General features: G+C 50.2%; 1 protein-coding gene across 3 annotated transcripts in view; it reads right to left on the bottom strand.

Moving 5' to 3' along the window:
* Positions 1–2,365: 2,365 nt before the first annotated feature.
* The window catches only part of TSHZ3 (teashirt zinc finger homeobox 3), a 70,462-nt gene continuing 55,685 nt past the window's right edge, over positions 2,366–17,142 (bottom strand). For 2 of the 3 annotated variants that reach the window (XM_077132277.1, XM_077132278.1), the window contains exon 2: positions 2,366–7,169. In XM_077132277.1, the coding sequence (XP_076988392.1) occupies positions 3,961–7,169 (3,209 nt within the window). In that variant the 3' untranslated portion in view covers positions 2,366–3,960. Of the gene's footprint in view, positions 7,170–11,741; positions 11,779–17,142 lie in introns of those variants that run through there. The other variant, XM_077132279.1, reaches the window with a different exon arrangement.

The following is a 17,142-nucleotide window of genomic DNA, read 5'->3' as shown; positions in this document are numbered from 1 at the left end:
TGTACGATTTTGGCTAATTATAGAATTCTTGCTGCCTAAAACTTAGATACATCACTGATATTTTTGCTAAATGTTGACTGCAGCAAATAGCTAAGATGTGGCATATTGATTTCTTGTTGTGAAGTGAGCTGTTCAAGCTCCATTTAAGATTTTCATCTTGCATGTAGCCCTGAGCACATCATACCACCATAAATTAGTTAAATTGCACATTTATCACAAATGTTATTTTAAGATACTGCGTAAATGTGATGGCTGGAAGATATACAGTACGAACTGCAACAAGCCTCAGCTTGGGTGGGGTGAGGTCAGGGTCACCTGCTCACCTGTGATTCAAACCTCCCTCACTTCACCCTAGCCCTCCTCCTGCCAGGACCCACTCAAAAGACTTGCTGGGGAGACCTGCCCCTGCCTGCGACCACATTGTCTTTTAGCATCAGCCGTAGGAGAACAGGCACACGAGCCCATTCATTAGACTTGGATGCAGGTTTAGATTTTCCTGTTTTATCTTAGATGGTGCACAAAGGAGATCAAGGCCACTCTGGGCTCTGGATGGAAGGCTCAGAGGGTCAGTCGTCCACTCTTCAAAGGTTCTGGGCCCTGCATAGCCAAGTGGCATGAGGCCCTAACCAGCCACGCCGCCTCCCCTCTGTGCAGGTTTTGGGGACTGTCACTGTGTCCAATGGGGTTTGTGTTTATGGCTGGGGCCCTCACCTGCCCACTTACCGTGTTTCCCTTAAGGATGGAGTTAATTCAACTTCTGGGCCCCAGTCATACGAGCAGTAAGCTGCTGGCTATTAGTGCCAGGTGCCAAGTGAGTGATTTCACCTGCTACCTAGCTGGGCTCTACTTCCTCACATCTGCCCCCAAATTGAAAACTCCTGAAGATGATCCTGGGCCCAGGGTGAGGAAGAGATGGGCAGAGTGTCAGGTTTCTCTCCCAAACTGTAAAGAGGGGGAGTTCCACCACAGCTCACTCAAATCCCATCTCCCTTCGAGCCACATGGGCCCTCATGGTGATGGAAGTGTTGTCAGTTTAATCTGTTAGACGCAGGACTTGGGATTCTAATAAACCGATGCTATATTTAACCTGTGAAAAATTCAAGAGTGGAAATCTGGGCTTCAGGATGGGAAGGAACGGAAGACACAAGGGGAAGGGGGTCTCTGTCCCCCCGAGCCAGGTTTGGGGGGAGCCCGTGCCCCAGAGAAACATATTGCACCCGATGGCCCCTCCCAGGGCAAGGGCACAAGGCTGAAGAGCGAGAGCTCCTGGGGTCCCCAAAGGGAAAGTCCTGTCTCCACCGTCTGTGGGAAAAGCCCCGGCATGTGCGCTCAGCACAGGGCGAGAGCGTACAGCGAGTACATCACTCTATTTGCCAAAAACCAATTTTAAACTCTAGTGAGGTTCTCTCTTAAAAATCCCGAGGAGAGATGGATTGCCGAGAGAAAATAGAGTAGATAGAAATTTTGGGCTCATCTTGACAAAAGGGGTGGGGAAGAAGGAAGAGATGTAGGCGTGTTGCCGAACATTTTGAAAGGGCTTCATTTAAATTTTTAATAAAAGAGCATTTTTTTTGAAGTTGAGGTGTTTTATGTATTACATGGATGTAATACATCTCTCATTTGTATAATTCTAGGTTAGGAGGCACGATTCTGCCTGACTGCGAGAAAGGTTTGAATGTAGTAATAAAGGTATTTTACAATTTCACATGATGTTCCCGGCGTTTTGTTGGCATGATTTGCCAGGGCTAATAAAAGCTTGTGATTATCATATGAAACACTCTCCCCCTCCCCCGTGTAAAGTGTTGGGTCTCCTCCGCCTGCCCCCAGCCCCACCCCATTATCACCGGTTGCTTTGGCACAGGGGACAGGGCCCGTGGAGCCCCAAGTCCACTTGCCCAGCTCTCTGTTCCATCCTCTGCTAACTGAAAATCCCGAGTGCACGGGGAGGAAGCAGCCCACGCAGAATCGTGCAAAAATCTTTCTTCTCCATGAGCCTCCTAAACGGTCCAAGGCGCTGGCTTCTCTGCATCCGGAGAAGGCGGAGCGGGCGAAATTCTGTTATCCTTACAGAATCACTTTCGCACAGAGAACCGAACCTCCCGTGAAAATTTCCTACTTTCTTTTCAATTTGTATTCCTGGGGAAAATTCTGTTCCCACCACCTCTGAGTAAGTTCTCCCTGCTCTCCAAACGCCCAAGTTCACTAAAACTCCCCTGATTTACGTGCCGCTTCCGACTGCCAGCACCTGGCAGACACCGAGACCATCTCAGCCATAAACAGATCGCATACAATTTAATTTTAATGTGCTCGTTAGTCGAAGCACATTTCAGACATAATTGTGAACGCGACACAAAATTATAGCAAAAAGACAATTTTAATGCTGCCGTAGAAAAAAAGGGTTATATGAAGAGTCACATAATGGTGCTTCATTGTCAACAACAAAACAGGGCACAGAATGTGTTACAGTGTCTGTGCTGTTTACATGCCAATATTTTATACATAGGTTCTCATATGGTGTCAGCTGTCAGTTACTTCTGCAAATTAACTGCCAAAAATGGAGAAGAGCAGAATCACTTGGAGAGCCGGTAACCACGGGTTACCTTTCATAAGCCTAAAGATAAAGCTGCAGTGTGGGATCCTGGGAGAATAATTAGGAAGAACAAAACGGAAAGTTACCGATTGAAAGGAAAAGGTATCCTACAATATGGAAGAGCAACCAAGAGGACTTATAAATAAGTGAGAGAGGCTGTATCACAGAATGCTTCATGACTTTTAAGCAAAGTATTACAGTACAAACATTTTAAAGGCTTTATCAATGTTTAGGAAATACAGTACGAGTTCTTTTTTCTTTGTTGTTGATCTTTCCCGCCCCCCTCCCTTTTCAAATAGACTTAACCCTTTGAGCACTGAGTTTGTTTGGAACATTCTTTGATTTCTAATAAATACCTTTAAAAATCATGTGCAAAATAGTTCTGATGCCTGCCATGGATGCATTTCCTGGCCTCGTTTATTCAGACTGCTTTGAAACAAATGGCCGTATGATGCTAATAAATATGTATAATTTAAACATGAACCTCTATCAATATAGATGTACTGTATAGCAAAACAAACAATCATACTTTGCTTTCAGATAATGTTTCTGTATACTTTATAAATGCTATCTGTGGTCTCTTCTGTATAATTTACAATGTTTGCATGTAAAAAACAAAACCCATAGACCTTAAAAAAGGAAAAGAAAAAGAAATATACACTATACATAGGCACAGCTTATGCCCAGAGCATAGCAGATACATAAAACACTGTTGCTATAAATGCGGGAAAAAAAGGTCATTTAACCACAATCACATTTTTCATAAGAGAGTCTGAAATCTATACAATATATACATCTATGTTTCAATGTGAAAATAATATTCTTTTAAATTTCAAGGCGTGTTATACCCCTGCAGACCTGCATAAATGGAGGTTCATAATAATAACCCTAACTGAGCTGGTAAGGAGTTTAAAAAACAGAGCTTCATACAGTATTTCATTTTGCTTTTTAACCCAATGAATGCAAAAGTGCTTCAAAGTACTCCGAGGGCTAAAGATGATAGGGTGAGAAATGCCAGCACACTCGAATCACGTGGAAAAAGTGCGCCCAATTTCGTTATAAATGCTTAATTAAACTGTCTGTTAACGCATGCAGCTTGAAGCATCGGCGGGATGCCCACAACTAAATCCCATTTACACAAAGTTCCAAACACTTACCACTGCATTTTAACCTTCATAGTTAACCAGGAACAACAGCTGATTATGCACCTCTATTAAACACTGTACAGTTATACAAAACAGTCCAGCCCAGAGTGATTCTCTGCAGTTAAAATGAGAACATGTGCCAAGAACAAGACAGAGGGGCCTTAAGGTGCCTTCCACAGCTTTCCCTCAAAGCAGAGTACAGTCCACTCTCATCAAAAGCAAATGCTACTGCTTCTCTAACTCGGAAACGTACAGAAGGTGGTCCTCCGGTGATTTCCCGTGTGTTTTACTAAGGTGGAGTTTGACCGCATGCTTACTCGCAAAGGTCCGATTGCAAAGTTTGCACTGATAGGAGGTCCCCAGGTCCTCCTCGGGGGAGGACGTCCCCAACTTTTCTGATGGCGACTTGGTTTGTGCTATCTGATTGTTAATCTGTTCCGTGGACAGTTTGGATAAGTCCCGGAGCCGGAAGCCCAGGTGTGACTCCAGGTGGCTGATGTAGGTGGAAGGAGTCCTGATCTGCGACGCGCAGTCATTGCAAAAGAACACGGGGTGGCCGGTGTCCAGGTTTTTGAGGAACTTGGTTCCCCCTGTCCTGCGGAGCTGGTATTTCACATTGGCCAGCCAGTGGCTGATGGTGGTCATGGAGAGGCCCGTGAACCTCGAGATGTGCATGCGCTCCTGGGGGCTGAGGTCTGACATGATGTACTTGCCTTCTGAGGTCTGCCGGAGGCTGGCGGCGAACTGGGCCTGGAGGATCAGCAGGTGCTGCGGGTTCCAGTTGGACTGGCGACCCTTCCTCTTCTGCGCAGGCGTCGACTCCTCGGCCTCCTCCAACGTGGCCCCGTCCACATCGGACTTCTCGGAGAGGCTGGAAGGGGTGGAGGACTTCGACGTGTGGCTCTCGGTCAAGTTCTTCAGCATATCGGATATATCCGATAGGGCGTTCTCGCGCAGCGGCGAGTTCGACATGAATGACACCACGGCGGATGCCTTGGCCGTGGTCACGGTGGACGAGGAGGTCGCCGGGGACGTAGACGTGGGCGACAGAAGCACCGAACCCAAGGAGCAGCCTTTGTCACTCTTCCCTTTTGTCAGGTCTATGGGCTGGTCGTTGTTGATGTGGTAGAAGTAGCGGTCGAGGTGGTCCGCCTTCTTGGACTGCAGGGGCGGCGGGGTGGCCACGGCCGCCTTCTCGGCTAAGCTGTTGCTCATCTTGAAGAGCATGCTCATGGGGTCCAGGGCAGGCAGGGAGGGCTTGGCCGCCTTGCCCAGGTGGATGTTCATGACCGACTGCAGGGCACTCAGAGGGTTAACGAAAGGCTGCTCGGGTGGGTGGTCGGTGATGATGGCTGTGCTGCTGCTCACGCCCCCCGGCACAGGCTTCGAGAGCTCCTTGCCATTCTCCACCGGCTCCATGGGGGGACTTCCCTCCTTGCCGCCATCGCGCTGGGGGCTGGGACTGCCCTCCTGACTTTTGAAGCCCCCGTCGCTGGAAGCTTCCATCTTGATGGGCTCGCTGACTTCACTGCTGCACGGCGAGGGGGTGGCCCGCTTCGGCGGGGACAGCTTGCCCTCCGGCTCCTTCATTTTCTCCTCAACTTTGGCGACTTTCTCTGTGACTTTCTTAACCAGCTCCTCCATGGCGTGGAAGTTGGTCTTGGGCATGGGGGAGGTCTGGCTGCTGGGCGGAGAAACAAGGGTCTGGTTTTTGGTGGGAGACACCATCTCACTGTTGCCAAACACGGGCTTCAGGGGCGTGCCTTTCCCCGAGGAGCCCAGGGACAGCTTCATCATGTTGGGGAGCTGGTAGGCAGCATGGATGCTGGGGTAGCCCCCCCAGCTGGGAGTGCCGTTCTGGGCCTTGTTGATTGCAGACGTCACCGTGTTTTCCAGGGATTTGAGGATATCCAGTCCCCCCTTGGGGCTCTCTTCTAAGTCATTTTCGGTCAAGTAATGGTATTTGGATGAGATGTCATACTTCTCCTCTTCGTCAATGGGCTTCTCCTTTTCCTTCGCTTTCTCATCGGCGACGGCCTTCTCCTTGTCCACTTCCTTCTTGACCTCCACATTCAGCTTCGGGGAGATGCAGGAGGGGGTGTTGGAGGGGGACGTGAAGGTGGTGGCCGCCAGGGGCACGGACTGCACCTTCTCGTCCAGCAGGGTGGCGATGCTGGGCGTGGACGGCGTCTCCATGATGGGTTTCCCCTTCTTCATGGCCGAGTTCGTGACCTTGATGAAGTGGCCGGTCACCATCATGTGGGCCGTGAGTTCCTGCAGCGTGTCGTGGGAGCTGCCGCACTCCATGCACTTCAGGATCTGGGACTTGCGCGCCTCGAAGTGCCAGGCGTAGCTGGCCCCATTCTGGTGGCCGTACCGGTTGTTCGGCGTGATGTAAGGGTTAGCGTTCTTCTGGAGGGCATCGTTCGCGTCCGCCAGGGCGGCCTTCGGGGTGCCGCCGGTGGAATCCGGGGAGCTGGGGAGCTCCAGCTCCAGCGAAGCTTTCTTCCGCGCAGCAGGAATGATTTTGGCAGCGACGGGAGTGACGGGCTCTTTCAGAGGCACTTTTTGGTAGTGTTTCGTTTTGATCATATGGACACTCAAGTCCTGGAGGGACTCGAAGGAGTGGCCGCAGTACATGCACTTCAACACCTTCTGGGCGTCCTCCTTGCCTTCCATCTCCAACAAGGAGCGCTTGCGGGGCTTGGACCACCGTTTGGGGTTGTTATTGTCGGTCTCGTGGTTGTCGTCGCGATAATGCCCCGTCTCGTTCATGTGCACCGTCAACTCCACCAGCGTGTCGTAGGCGGCGCTGCAGTCCTTGCAGCGGAACTTGCTGGCGCCTGTGAAGATGGAGCCGTAGAGCTTGCTGCTCTGCCGGTACAGCTGCACCGTGCTGAAGAGGCTGGGCTCCGGCAGCACGCGGCTCTGCGACACCTGCTGCAGCGTCTTGGCCATGGCGCTCTGGTGCCAGTCGAAGCTGCCGCTGCCACAGCTGCTGCTGCTGCTGCTACTGCTGCTGCTGCTCCCGTTGATCTTCTCCGAGGAGGGCTGGTGCAGGTTGAGGTTAAGGTTGGACCAGTAGGAGTTGGACAGGAAGTTGTTATATACGGCTTTCATCTGCTCCAAGCTATCCGACACGGTCGTGTCTTCCAGCGGGAGGACGGGGACCTCCTTGGTCTCCTCTTCGTTCTTGATGGAACCGCTTTCAAAGTCAGCCATGCGGTCGCTGGTCTCACTGATGTGCGACTCGCTGTCCATCTCGTGGCTGGAAAACTCAGCCGCCGGGGAGTTCTGGTAGCTGGAGCAGGACTTGCTGAGCTCCTTCTCTGGGCACATGTGCTTTGCGGAGGGCTCTCCATCGGCAGTGTTCTCCTCGGGGTCTACCTCCTCATCTGCCAAGGCAGCAGCCTTTAACTCGTCGGAAACATAGGCTGTCAGGATGACAGGTGGGAACGTGGGACAGGCAGGAGAGAAAGAAGAGAGAGAGAGAGAGAGAGGGAAAGGAGAGAAAGAAAAATGAAAAGCATTAGTCAGTCTTGTTCTTACCTAGGATCTTTGCTCGGCTTTCGGGAAAATGCCACAACAGAGACGGGTCCGTTTATTTGTAAAACCAAATAGTTAAAATGTGGCGTTTCTTTGGAGCAAAAAAAAAAAAAAAATCTGCTCTTCAAACATAATTTGCCACCTTATTCTTCTCAAGGGGCAACAGCTTGAAATTAAAACTAAATTTGAAATTAATGAAGCACATTCTGGAGGTGGCATTCATTTCTAAAGTAATAAATTACTTGTATCAACCTCAGAGACAGCAGTTCCTGTCTGTCAATTAATATGTCTTATGCTTCCCCTACCCCTAATGCATTTCTTAACAGACAGATTCACAATTTAAATTAAGCAAGCCTTTTTTACTCATTCCATTTTTGAGGCTCAACCTTTAATAAATACAAAGTACAAAAACATCAATAAGATATCTACAAAGTAAAGAGAAAGTATATCAACTGCAACAAATAATAAAAAAAAAAGTGCTGTGGCTTTTTAAATTTACTTTTCCTTCTTTTCTTTCTCCTGGAAAAGCAGGTCTTATCAAAGCTAGGAGGAAGTTTTGAGGTAGTGATTTGTTTCAGCTGGGCTGGAAGACCCTGACCCACCACCCCCCAGCCCCAACCCCGTCTCCCATGGGTACGCTCGGCCACTCTCAGCCACCCGCACACACACACTCCATGCAGAATGATGTCAGAACAAGTTCAGTAAAATTGGTATGCGGTGCTCATTCCTGCTGTATAAATATATACAAGACCTTCCAGTGGACCTTACAAATGTCAAAGTGTTTGCTCTTTAGACTACTTTGTCAATATTTACTCAGCATAAGCTTCGTGGGCATCCGACAGGGATCCTGTCTTCTGGAAGCAGTGTAACTGGGGAGGCAAAAGCCAGCCTGCACTTCCTGAACAGGGCTGAGAGCAGGGCTGAGCAGCTGCAGGTTCCAGAAGATGCACAGCCAGAGAAGCAAAGTAGGGAGAACACTGTGCTAATGGATCAAAGTGATTTTTTTTTCTTTTTTGCATTCTCTTGCATTCAGGGACTCGGGATATTCCTACTGAAGCTTGCCCTACACAGAAAATCACATTTGGGTGGTCTCCTAAATGATTAGACATGGCCAACCTTGGCCAGTAACAATTTCAAGTCAGAAGTGGAGGGGAAAAAAGTAATTATTTCCTGCCAGCAGCTAAATACCTGTTTGTTACAAAAGGCGGGTGTGTAAGTGTGGCTGAGGTAGTTATTTGCAAAGCTTGGTCAGTGGAGTTACTTCCCACATTTTAAAGATAGTGTTTCCTCTTCCCCAGGATCAATTTCACACCAGGAAAAAACAAAACAAAACAAAAAACAGTGAAATGACTCAAACAAATAAAATTCCCTTATAGCCAAACAGAATTTTCCCCTTGCTATTCCTTCCAGACCAAGTGTGATTCTTTGATTCCTAAGCCTCCTCTTTTGGGAACTAAGATTGAAAACTGAGCTCCTACAGTGAGGTCCTGGACAGGGACGTTATATGAACTTGGTCAGGGGAGTGTCCCAGGTACTCATTTCGTATCTGCTCATATGCAAAAGCATGCAAACCTCAGAGCAAATCTTTGGTGTGAGCCATGGAATGTCCTTTAAAAATGACCAAAAGAAAGTGGCTTCATCCTGCGCCCTGCTGGGTTCGGCTGAGGTTTGAAATGCCATGGTGAACTATGTTGGAGGCCGTGCTCTCAGAGATGACGAACTGAATGGCAAAAAAAGTTCTTTTCCTTGGGCAAGGGCCAAAAGGAATAGGGAAATGCTGTGTTGGCCAAGAAAGGTTCCTTTGCTGTCCACAATGAAGGATGTGGATGCAGGTGTTGGACAGGGAACAGGAAAAGTTTAAGAAAAGAAGAGACCACCCTCCTGCTCCCCCATTTTCTTCAACTTGCAGCATGCTCCTCAAACTCTGGACTCGCAAACACGGATGGGGCCAGCAGGTCTAGTGGGGGACCGATGCGGGTAGGGTGACCAAGTGTCCCTCCTGCCCCATATGCCCAGGACTGTCCTAGTTTTAGCAATGACTGAAAGTCTCACATCCTGGGAAACCCCTCTGTCCTAAGCCAAGCAGGACACTGCTCAACCTAGCCAGGGACCGCACAGCATGACAGCGGTCAGCACAGCCAGGCAGGTTTGGAGGGGAAGGTGTCTCATCTGCAAATCTCTAGGACAGGGGTAAGAACAGGGTGAGTTGGGCTTAACTAGATGCAACCCACTGTCCATGGAAATGAAACACACCACCCTGGGCAACCGCACACCATGCAAAAAGCTTCTACCAAAGGGGCTTTATCTTGAACAACCTTCTAGGCAAAGAAGGGAACCACAATAGCCTGGGTCCCTGCAACTGAGACTCAAGGAGGGCTCTGCCCAGTGTATACGGGATAGCTACCAAAACCCCTTTTCTCCTGGAAAGGCCCCTCTGAGCCAAGGTATGCAGAGGGAACTCCCACTCTGGGCTTTTCACCCCATTAGGGCACCCAGGGGAACTAGGTTCAGGAGAGGGAGGGATCCAGAAATGGCCTAATGGTAGCCACTGTGGAAGGTTTCAGGGGTCGAAAGCAGACATGGATGAGCCTACCCCAGCTACCAGGAAAGAGGGAAAAACAGCAGCTTTGATGGCCCTCCTCCCACCCAGGGACAGAGGGACTCCCTGAAGTAAAGGCCCTGTGGAGGCCTCAGCACAGATGCTCGGCAGGCTGTCCAGAGCCCCTCCACATACACTGTCATTTTTTCACCCACCTTCCATCCCAGGCTGGCCCCCAACATACTAGAATATGCTTTGTAAATTGTACAGCAGCATCAGAATGTAATCTGTCTGATGACTGAAGAAGAAATTAACATTGGAAGAAAAATAAGGCCTACCTCTAGGGGGGACAAAATTCAACTCTGAGAAAAATTAAAAAGCTCTGGAGCCAAGAGGTCCCAGGGTGAACTGGCCTTGACAAACATTTCCCACCTCTTGGCTTTGGTATGGTTTCTGAAGCTCCTGAGAAGCACAATTGAATACCACTGGGGATGGGGACATCACCACCTACAGACCAAACTATGAGAAGTATTTCCTTAGGTTGGGCTTACAATCTCTACCCACTGGTTCTTCCCTCCAAATTAAAATGAAGGACAAACTACAGAAACTTCCACAAGGTTTTGCAGTAACTGGACAGCTCTGGGAACATTGTATTTGCTCTTGATTATTGAACTTTATAAAAGAGACACTAAAGTAGAAATGGGTGCAAAGAGATGACTGGGGAGTGAAGGGATGGAAAATGTCCATTCATTTTACAACTTGTGATTGAGCACTCAGGGGCCAGGTATTTGCTGTGCCCTGAGCAGTGCCTCTAGGGCTCAGTTTCCCTATCTGGGTCATAGGTGAAAAATCTCTTCCTAGGCTCCTTCTCTGACCTCAGCTTTTGTCCCCTCAGCCCCCTCCCCTTCCCATTACAAGGCACAGCAACAAAATCACCAGCTTATCACCCACTATTCCATCAGACGGCATGCTTCGTGTGGAGAGGAGCAGGTTCCTGTATCTGCTGCTACCCTAAAGTCTGGTCCAGAGTAGAAACTCAATAAACATCTGTGGACTAAATGACAGGATCGATGGACATTGGAGGAGACTTCTTCAAACCTTCTGAATAGCTGCTAAACATCTCGCAGGCATCCAGCCTCCACCAGCTCCAGTGAGAAATGGATGTGCTGGGGCCTAGGGTCCATTCGCTCTGGGCATGATTGGCATATTTCACATAGCCACCTTAGGAGAAAGGTCCTCTGGAGCGGATAGGATGATGGAGCACACCTCTGGGAAGAGGGAAGGAAAGCCCCCAGCTGGGAGTCTCTTCACATCTGGGCCATCTCTGGTTCTGCCCTACACCCAAATACCCCTCCCTCAAGGATGCGTTGGCATTAACTCTCTCTTTTTTTTATTTAAAAAATAAAATTGAAACCTTTGCTACCAGCTCCAGTAGAGGAGGCAGCTGGACTGTGAGGTGGGAGTGGATTAGGGTGGAGTGGGGTGGGGTGGGGGGACATTTCATTCACACCAAATCAACAGCTGCAAAAGATGCAAAGAGACCAGCAAGCACCCAAGCAACCGCCGAGGGGGCCTGAACTTCATTTCCCCCCAAGCCTTGTGGTTGAGAAAGTTCCTCTCCCAGATCTGAACCCCTGCAGAACTGTGGCAACTGCTTCCCTATATAGATCCCACTTTCCCTACCCCTCAGATGAAAAACTGCAAAGGAACCATCATCGCTCAAGGGCTTAACACCAAGGACACATTTTCAGAAGACTAAATGAACCAAAGAACTTCATAGAAGCAGAACTACATGGGACTACAGGTGTAGAGACACATGTTCTTGAAAAATAAAATCTCCCAACTTACAAAAGTATTCTACAGACCTCTATAGCCCAATGCCCCCAGAAAACAGAATGATTAAAAAAAAAAATGATGCTACCTCCTACGTGCCTTCTATATCCATAGCATTTGAGCCTCTCAATGGTCCAGGGAGGTAGATGATAAAATGATACACTTTGTAGACAAGGATACCAAAGTTTCAACAAGTTCAATGGGAGACTTGTGCAGAGGAACCTGTTCTGATCCCAAGTCCTGGGCCCGGATCTCCTGGGATGAGTCCGCAGAGGTAGAAAGGGGATGTGTTAGTTAGATTCAGTTGTCAACTTGGCCAGGTGAGCATACCTAGACTTGTTGCAGTGGACATAAGCCAACGGTACGTGAACTTCATCTGTTGCCAATTACATCTGCAGTCAGCTAGGAGGCGTGTCTGCTGCAATGAGTGATGTTTGACTTAATTGGCTGGTGCTTAAATGAGAGATTGCAACGTAGCACTGCTAAGCAGCTTGGCATTCCTCATCTCAGCACTTGCAGCTCAGCCCAGGCCCTTGGAGATGCAGAAAGAAGTCACCCCGGGGAAAGTTGTTGGAACCCAGGGGCCTGGAGAGAAGACCAGCAGAGACCATCCTGTGCCTTCCACGTAAGAAAGAACCTCAGTGGAAAGTTGGCTGCCTTTCCTCTGAAGAACCAACAAAATAAATCCCCTTTTATTAAAAGCCAATCCGTCTCTGGTGTGTTGCATTCTGGCAGCTAGCAAACTAGAACAGGGGATTTGGGTAGCCTTCTAAGGGCCGACTGGTCCCAGCGTGAGAATCACCCTGAACGGGTGTGAGTGTGCCTGCCACACTCCTCGGAGACGGTGGAGGCTGCCAGGTGCCAGGACAGAGTCACGGCTAACTCCCAACCACAGTCTGTTCCCAGACCTACCCTTCCAGGGGGGGTCCTGAGCCCCCGCCCCCAAGCTCACCAGTGGAGTGAGCCTCCTGTGATGTGGACTCGGGGGCTGTGGACGTGTCCACGGAGGATCTGGAGGTCGACAGGCAGTAGCTCCCTCGTTAATATTTATTATCATCATTAATTAAACTAAACCACTAGCTAAAAAGAAATTAATATGTTTCATATAAATATGAAACAGTAAGCTGGGGCATAATGAAATTCATTTCTGGGTTAGTGGGAATTACCTTCACCACACCTTTATGAATCTCTCCCAAAAGGTGGGGAAGGAGTACGTTCATGGGTCTGCACCCTCCAGCCTTGGGGCTGGGGGGTGGGGTGGGGGGGAGGGCACTGGGATGGTGGGGACAAGAAAGGAATAGGAAGTATGGTTCCATCCAGGTTCCCTGAAGCAATTTCAAAGTAAACCGCCCTGTGAATTTCATTTAGCATCTTGTGTGCTGAAACAGAGGTTCTGAAGTCATGACCCTCAAATCCCCCAAAACTCACTGGAAAGGGACTTCATGGCAAGAACCTAGAGATTCCATTTCCCCTTCTCTTCCTAGTAAAGATAGCCCAGAATAGTCTTGCTCTGTGAAGTGTGACTCTGGCCATCCCTTCATTAAGATGCCTGTGAGTGCCAAGGAGGGAGAGGAAGGGAAGGAGAAGTGGCAAGGAGAAGGAGAGAGGAGATGAAGGAAGATGGAGGGGAGGGAACTGAAGCTGAACAGGGACCCAGCAGCCTCCAGGGGCTTGAGAAGGCTGACAAGGGAGTGGAGGGGAGGGAACAGAGAGAGGAGACCCCATTAGGAATGGGGAGAGGGTAGGGAGAGACTGACAGACACACAGACAGAGACCTCCAGACCAACCAGAGGGAGGGAGTAGGGCAGGGAGAGGAAGATACCCTGTGACAACTTGGCAAGAGGAAAGGGGGAGGAAGGTTATTCTGGTGGGCAGGCCTACGCAGGGGCAGGGTTCTAGAGTGGAGACGCGCCCGAGTAGGATCCGCGGAGGGGTGGCCCCAGTGAAACCACCATGGGTCGGTTCTAAGGCTGCAGCCTCCAGCCTTTACTTCGCCTCCCCTGAGAGCTCAGATATTTAGATGGTGCAACAATTTTTTTTCTCCAAACAATAATCCAACCAGCTAAAGGCCTGACCCAGAAAGACGCTGGTGAAGAGCGTGGGCAGGAAGCCACATGGAGGCAGAGGCCGGCTACTTGCTCAGAGAGGACACCCAGCCTGGCCTGGGGAGCTGGAAGCCCCAGGAGCACAAAGCCTCGGGCCCACACTGGCCTCAGCGCACCTCCAGGACCTCCCCGCGGGCCCCCGCCCCACACATCAGCACAGAAGACGCGGGTGACACACTCAGAGTTGCACAGCTCGTGGAGAAGGCCTTTGCGCCTGTGATCCGTCTCCTTGGACCCTTTTCTCCAGGTCTCGTGCACACCAGTCTCCACAGACCCTCTTCTGCCCTCCCCTGTGAGTCAGGGCCACTCTGCTCGGTTTATGGGTCAAATTCAAGTGGAGTTTTAATAAACAAAATGCCTAAACCCTTGGTCTTTACTGTCGTAGCAAGGAATTGGACAAACAAAAAAAAAGATAATCATTATAGGGGGTTTTGTCCACCCTGGAATCCCTCCACCCCCCGCACCCGTCGTCCCTAACAGAGCCCCAGGCACAGAACAGACTCCCAGTAGAGAATGGGAAGGGGCAGCAGCCAACGTGGAGAGCTGTGCACTGTGACAGTAGCTGGGACCCTGGAAAAGACTTGCCCTTTCTGCTGGTTTTTTTTTGTAGTGCATGTCTTTTTCTATTAAACTGTGTGATGTCACGGGCAAGGAGCAAGACTCCCATCCTAGCTCCTGCTCTGCCACATATGGGTCACAGGACCTTGATGACAGGTGTCATGTCCCCGAGCTCATGGATGGAGGGGAGGCAGGAGGGAGTGATATCTGAGAAGTGAACATGTGGGGCTCCACAAGTCAAAGGGGCTCTACAAACAGAAGTGCTAGTCGCTAAGCACCAGCCATGGGGGTGCCTCGCGCACTCTCGGCCTCTGGGCTGAGCCTCACTCTCCACACGTCTTCCTCTTGTAAATGAAGACCTGGGGGTCCACGGCCTCCCAACCCTCAGACCTCCATGCTGTCCTTGCTGCGTTGGGGGAAGGGGGCAGTGGGAACTGCGCTCTCCACGGGAACAAGCCCTGCTCCTCCTCACTCTAGCAGCCACAAGTCATGGGCTGCAGAAAGAAGGTGAGGGAGGAAGGGGAAGAAGGGAGAGAAGTGCAAGGCAAAGAACAGATACAGAGAAAGGAAGGGACAGAGGGGACATCAGATTAACACATAGGGTACTACAGACCTGGAGGTCAGGGCCAGTGTGGGGGGCACACCTCCAGGCTCCGGACCCCACCCACAACACTCCTGGGAAGAGGACACAGCCCGCTTCCCTCCACCAGACCTAAGAGCCCCCCGCTCCCCCAGGTGTGGGCCAGAGCCAGGTGCCCAGGGCACAGTGCTGGTGGGAAGGGCCACCTCAGCCACCAGACTCTGCTGGCTGCCAGCATGCTGCAGGCCCACCTCCCCAGGCCAGTCCACTCTGGCATTTAGTCACCATCTTCTACGTGGGGGAAAGGAGGGGATGGCGAGAGAGCTCAAAGTTCCCAGAAAATGTCACCTAAAGGGGGCTGCAGGTGCACACCTTGTTCAAAATATACGTGGGAAATCTGGCTGCATGGATCCATCACACAGCAGAATCCCTGTCTTACAAAGGGTGCGGCATGTAAAGGCATTTGTACACTGCACCCTGTGCACAATTTTATGCAGCCCTCTTTTCTGCCCAAATGTATTGCACACCTCTTCTGGGCCGGGGTGGGTGAGGAGGGACTATTTTTCATAGGTGCAGCCACATCTGCAGCTTCTGCCCTGTCTTCATGCAACCATATTTGGGGAATGCACTCTCCTGAGATGTTCTGAGAGCTCATAAAATGGGCTCCTCGAGGTAGACCCCTGCCCCCCAGCCCTGGCCAAGAGTCTTGGATGGGGTGAGGGGCAGTGAGAAGAGAAAGAAGTGCAGACCCAGACTGGTGCTGACCAAATATCAACCCTCTAGGTACATCCCAGAGCTGCTGGCTGGGAGGAGATTCAAAGGAGCAGCACTGATGTGAGATTTCCTTTCTGTGCCAAGAGAATGAGAAGACAGCAGAAGGAAATAAGTGATGGACTGGGGGGGGCTTAGCTAAACACAGGCTGGGAAACAGCAAGATGGTTAGATTGAGCTGTTGGGCCTCTGTTAGGATAGTCAATAGGCAGCAGAGAGAGGAAATTGGTTCTAGAGAAGCAGTGCTTGTGGCTGGTACCCAGGGGGCCACATTCCAGCAGAGAATGCAAGTTTTCTCCACCCATCCACCTGAGCACATGCAGTCATTTAGGGAGACAGCACCCAAACCATCTGGGTGGTGGAGGTCATAGCCTCTGGAACAAAGAGATAATGGCATTCTTGGATAGTACCGAGGAGCAACCCCTCCTAGGCACGAGAGCTATTCAGGAGCCAGGAGAATCCCTAAAGATTCAAACCCAGGACGGAGGAGCTAACAAGTACATGGTTTGGCTCTGATGTGAAGGAAATGCAGTTGGAAGTTTGATGGTCAGGATTTCTCCAGAAGGTTGGCCACACTGAAATGACAACCTCCCCTAGATTGATTGTTTTTCCCACTAGCAAGGTCAGGAATATTAATTTTGTACATGTTAATTTGATGTAATGTGTGAGATGAATGCTTGTTCAGTTGGGTATCACTGTGTTAATAAAACTGTGATGCTTTCATGCCAAGAAAAGCATGGCACTCGCTGATTGGTGAACAGTCAGCTTGGATAACGCAGCATCAACCTCTAGCAGAGCAGGGCCAGAGAGGCCGTGGCTGCTTCTGTAGGGACGCACGACAGCCAGGCTCCTAGAGAAACCTCCAGCTGGTGGAGAGCCCAATGTGTTCTGAAGACAGGGCACCTGGAATAAGACCTGCTCCCAAGATGTGGTGAGAACATGAAGCTGGTAGTCTCCGGGAGCCAGACCTGGAGCTCTCACCACTGGGTTCAGACACATCTGGAGAAGCCTCTCTTGGGACCTTTGTTCTGATGAAAGAGCTCATTCTGCCATCCCAGCAGCCCCTGAGCTGATCACCCTTCCTCACCCTTCTGGCACTCTCCCTGCGGGAGAGAGAGCTCAGGAACGAGGAGGCAGAAAGTCGTGAGGCTCCCCAAGATAAGAAAAGGAAGCCAGCTTTTCCATCTCTAAACAAAACACTCTTTCCACAGCTGCAGGGGTGGAGGGATATGCCCTGCTACAGTTTGGGCACCAACCCCACTACAAAGAAAACTAAATTTATTAGGGATGCATTCACATGAATAAAAGCAACTGCCTCAGACTAAACTTCAGATGATAAAGAGGAAACATACTAAGTCCCAGGTCTGTCTGAGTCACTTTTGTCCCCGGCTTCAAGTACATACAAATTGTCTGGGCCCCATGGAGGTATATGACACACAGACTCAGGGGTAGGGGCCACGCTAGAGTTCACTCCA

The sequence above is a fragment of the Tamandua tetradactyla genome, chromosome 16 (genome assembly GCF_023851605.1).
Source record: "Tamandua tetradactyla isolate mTamTet1 chromosome 16, mTamTet1.pri, whole genome shotgun sequence".
Taxonomy (NCBI): Eukaryota; Metazoa; Chordata; class Mammalia; order Pilosa; family Myrmecophagidae; genus Tamandua; species Tamandua tetradactyla.
This window is presented reverse-complemented; position numbering and strand designations above follow the sequence as displayed.